The sequence below is a fragment of the Brassica napus genome, chromosome A6 (assembly GCF_020379485.1).
Source record: "Brassica napus cultivar Da-Ae chromosome A6, Da-Ae, whole genome shotgun sequence".
NCBI classification, from domain to species: domain Eukaryota; kingdom Viridiplantae; phylum Streptophyta; class Magnoliopsida; order Brassicales; family Brassicaceae; genus Brassica; species Brassica napus.
The window spans coordinates 21,214,308-21,218,104 of NC_063439.1; the positions used below are offsets into that span (position 1 = coordinate 21,214,308).

The 3,797-nt window shown below is 38.6% G+C and overlaps 1 protein-coding gene across 1 annotated transcript; it reads right to left on the reverse strand.

Moving 5' to 3' along the window:
* On the reverse strand, window positions 1-3,363 carry LOC106348294 (BAHD acyltransferase DCR). Its single transcript, XM_048735064.1, has 2 exons — window positions 2,777-3,363; window positions 1-1,170 (listed from the first exon to the last, which is right to left on the reverse strand). Exons 1-2 carry the CDS (start codon window positions 3,230-3,232, stop codon window positions 238-240), a joined length of 1,389 nt encoding a protein of 462 aa, XP_048591021.1. The 5' UTR covers window positions 3,233-3,363; the 3' UTR covers window positions 1-237.
* Between the last annotated feature and the right edge of the window lie 434 nt (window positions 3,364-3,797).

A 3,797-nucleotide genomic window follows, 5' to 3' on the forward strand; every position in this document is an offset into this window, starting at 1 on the left:
TTTAGATAGCAAAGTGCATTTTATTTAATCCCTAAACAACAACATAAGCCACATTAAAACATTGTCCGAACACACACCAAAGTCACAAACCAACACACTTACAACTCACACGCCAGCACTCTGCTGATTATTATCAACACAAAGAGCAAACTTTAATACGACCACTGACATATAATCAGCTCATTAACCCGAAAACCAGATTTGAAGTTTTGATTAATTAACTCGCTTTGATAAACTTCAAACCAAACCGTTACCATTAGCATTGCCATTGCTGAGATTCTTTCCATCTTCCTCTTCGACAAGTAAAAACTCTTTACTCTTCTCTAACTTCTCCATGACATGAGCTTCCAGAGAGATCTCCACATCTATACTTATACCTCCAGCTTTCCCTTGGTACAGGTACATCATCCCATTAAACCGGTTGTTCGACCCGCTCCTAACCGTTTCCGGTTTTCCCCACCCGAAATCAACCTCGTACACCTTGAACCTCGGCGAGCTCCCCACCGCCACGCAGTTCACTCCCGCGTCTTTGAACTGGAATATCTTCGGCGACTTCTCCCACTCCTCGTTCCGCGCGTCCACCACACGCGCCTCGTGAGCCACGATCGCTTTCTGCACCACCGAAGCTCCGAACTCCGGCCCGTGCGCCGCCAGAAGCCCCGCCGCGGTCCCCGTGAAGATCGCCTGGATCATGTTCCCGAAATACTCCTCCGGCATCGGAGGATCGACGCGGCGGCGACAGTCGGCGAAGACAGTGAAGACAGTTATGTCTTCGGGTTTGAGCCCACGCGCGAGGGTGACGTGGCGCCAGATGTGCGATGTGAGGGACTGGAAAGTGGAGAAAGGTTTTGAGCCGTCGGATGGGATGACTGAGTTGGCTCTTGACTTGATCGTGTGGATGGCGGAGTCTGAGAACCTGAAGACTTTCTCTACCAGCTGCGGCGGTTCCGCCGCACCATCCCCGGCGTTGGGGTCCTTTGGGGCAGTTAGGTCCAGCTTCACACGTGTGTCACGCGCCTTAGCTCGGTCCAGGAAAGGCTGGGTCGAGATGGTTTTGGCCCCACGGCAAATCTCGGCCCATGAGCTCATGAAGTGCCATGTGGCAGTTCCGTCTAGCACTGCGTGATTGAAAGCTAGGCCCATTGCAAGCCCATCTTTAAGTTTGGTCACCTGTTTTGAGAAACAAGTTAATGGTTTGATTGAGTACATATTTTTCTAAGAATCCAATAATACAATCGACGTTTCTTTGGAGTTAGTACTCAATGAGACCAGAAAAGCAACAGAAACAATGACCACTCCAACTACCACACCTGTTTTCAAAAGCCTATATATTAATTTCACTTTAAATGCCGTAAAGAATTTAAATGAGCATCTGACACTGATTTAAAGTATTGTATGCATTGTACGTTACCTATACACTAATATATAAGCAAGTTTTTTTTTTTTTTTTTCATAAGTAAGTTTCTACGTATGAATACAATGCATGTTTGTATTTTATATGTTTGCCTTAAGGTCGACGATATAATTCGTTGCAAGTCGAACAATATAGTCCTAAGATAAATTAAGTGCGTTAAGTCACTAACATGCATTGGGTCAAATTCTATTTATTCTAAAGCTGACACCCATATCAATGTAGGTTTTGATTGATAACGTCAACCAGATTCTGTGTGCTAATTGTATTTAAAGATACTTAGGATTTGATTCGCAAAACCTATAATTAAATTCTGAGTACTTGTTTTGTCGTACATGGTAGAGTAAATATGCATGTCTACATGACGTTGTCCCGGTACTTACCGATTCGTAGTTACCATCCATAAAAATGTTATTGGTCAGTCATTGAATGTTGTACTTAATGAGTGTGTTAGCTAAATTTATGTTTCTTTTACATAAAACTGCATATTCAACCAATTGCAAAAGCATTTGAAAGCTGAATATGTTAATTCATGACTAAATTTTGACTCATTTTTGTAAGAGCTTCATTGAGATGAACATATACCAACTTAACCTCGTCAGCAATAGACATAGATAAAACATCGCCACAGATATGTCAAATAAGTGGGTATATCATAATCATATTATTCAAACGCGCTTAAAATCAATACTAGCATTTTTTCTGCCACCAAGGTTTTTATATATAATTCCTTTCTGTTTCGAGTGAGAATAGACAATATACACGACAAATATACTAGCATATATGGAAGGGCAATTGTCCATAATACCACCTTTTGAAGTTTATGTCTAAAAAATGACACTTGAAGGAGAAAGTCACAAAAATGACATTTATTAAAGGGTAAAATATCTCTAATACCCTTGATTTAAAATTAAATAAACAAGCAAAAATAAATAAAATAAAAATAAAAAAATGAAAAAAAAAGAATTTTTTTTATAGTTTCAGATTATATGTTTTCAGATTCGAAATTTTTATAATTTGTTTTTTTTTGAAATTTTTTTTTTCGATTTTTTTTTTTCAAATTTTTTTTTTATAATTTAAAAATACTTTTTGAAACTGTTTTTAAAATTTTTATTTTTTTTATTTTAATATTTATTTTTTATAAAATTTTAAACCCTAATTCCAAAACCCCACCCCTTAACTCTAAACCTTAAGGTTTGGATTAATTAACCCAAAGGATATAAATGTATATTTACCTCTTTAATGAAACCTATTTTTGTGACTTTGAGCCTTGAGTGCTACTTTGAGAACAAAAACTTGGTTTGGTGCTATCCTAGTCTTTTTCTCTATATGGAATAATATGTATGTACTGTATTAAGTAATTACCTGGATAACAAGGAGAGGCCTGCTAAGTCCTTCCAAATTCGAGATCCTGCTGTACGGAACCAACTCCTCGAGCTTAGCTGTCCCATCCTCAACCGTGAGATCACCGACGCTGACGTCAGGAGCTTCAGCAACCGAGAACTCCACGCCGTTGATCTCTTCGTCGTCAGCATCGTACTCAACTCGGAAGACCCCTTCGTCGTCCTTGGCCAGCTTACCAGCAAGCTGATAAAAGTCTTCAAGAACCGAACTCAAACCGTCCTTGAGCTTCTCCACGACATTGTTTTGGAAAGTGGGTTCCTCGAGATCTAGAGGGTTCTGGAACTTGTAGAGCAGAAACTTCTGGTTGTAGTAGAAAGCTAGGTAAGGAAGATCAAATGTGGTGAGCTGGAATTGTTGCTTCCCTAGTATTGGCTTGTTTGGTTTCACATGTGTTTTGCTTGTTATCTTTATCTTCATGGTGAAAAAGAGATTTTATATATCCTTTTGGATCAATGTAATATACCTGTGATGATCACAAGAATATATATATCAATCTTTTCTTTTTGGTGTGAGATTGTAGTGTAGTGTGGGGTGGTGAAGTAAGAACTAAAGACTGTTATTTATAGAGACGTACAGTGTGTAGTTGGGTAGGCATTTAAGGTTCCATGAAAGTAGTTGAGATTCAACTAATGACTCAATTAAACTCGCTCTCGATAAATATATTTGCATGAATTGTTAAGGTGAGTTAGGGTTTAGGTTAGAGAGTAGATACACAAATTAAATTAGTGTAATGATGCGATGTGTTTTATCGCCGAGAAAGATGGTAAAGAAGCTTAAAAGCAGTGGACCAATGCAAACGGTATTATTATGGGTCGTACCTGGATTTACAAAGATCCTAAGCTGTCAAAATTGGTGCATGGCCTTTTAATAGTTTGAGTTACTTTTATCCTCTAAACTTTATTATGGGATAAATTACCTTCTCTAAACATTACACATGTCAATCACTTTATTGGATTTAAAGGACTCTACTGCCCATATTGAA

What these genes read in the sequence shown, in the direction of transcription:
- LOC106348294 (XM_048735064.1), bottom strand. Translation starts at nt 3,232, where the DNA reads ATGAAGATAAAGATAACAAGCAAAACACATGTGAAACCAAACAAGCCA. An exon ending in GGCCTCTCCTTGTTATCCAG is followed by an intron (nt 1,171 to 2,776) that starts GTAATTACTTAA and finishes TTCTCAAAACAG; the next exon opens with GTGACCAAACTTAAAGATGG.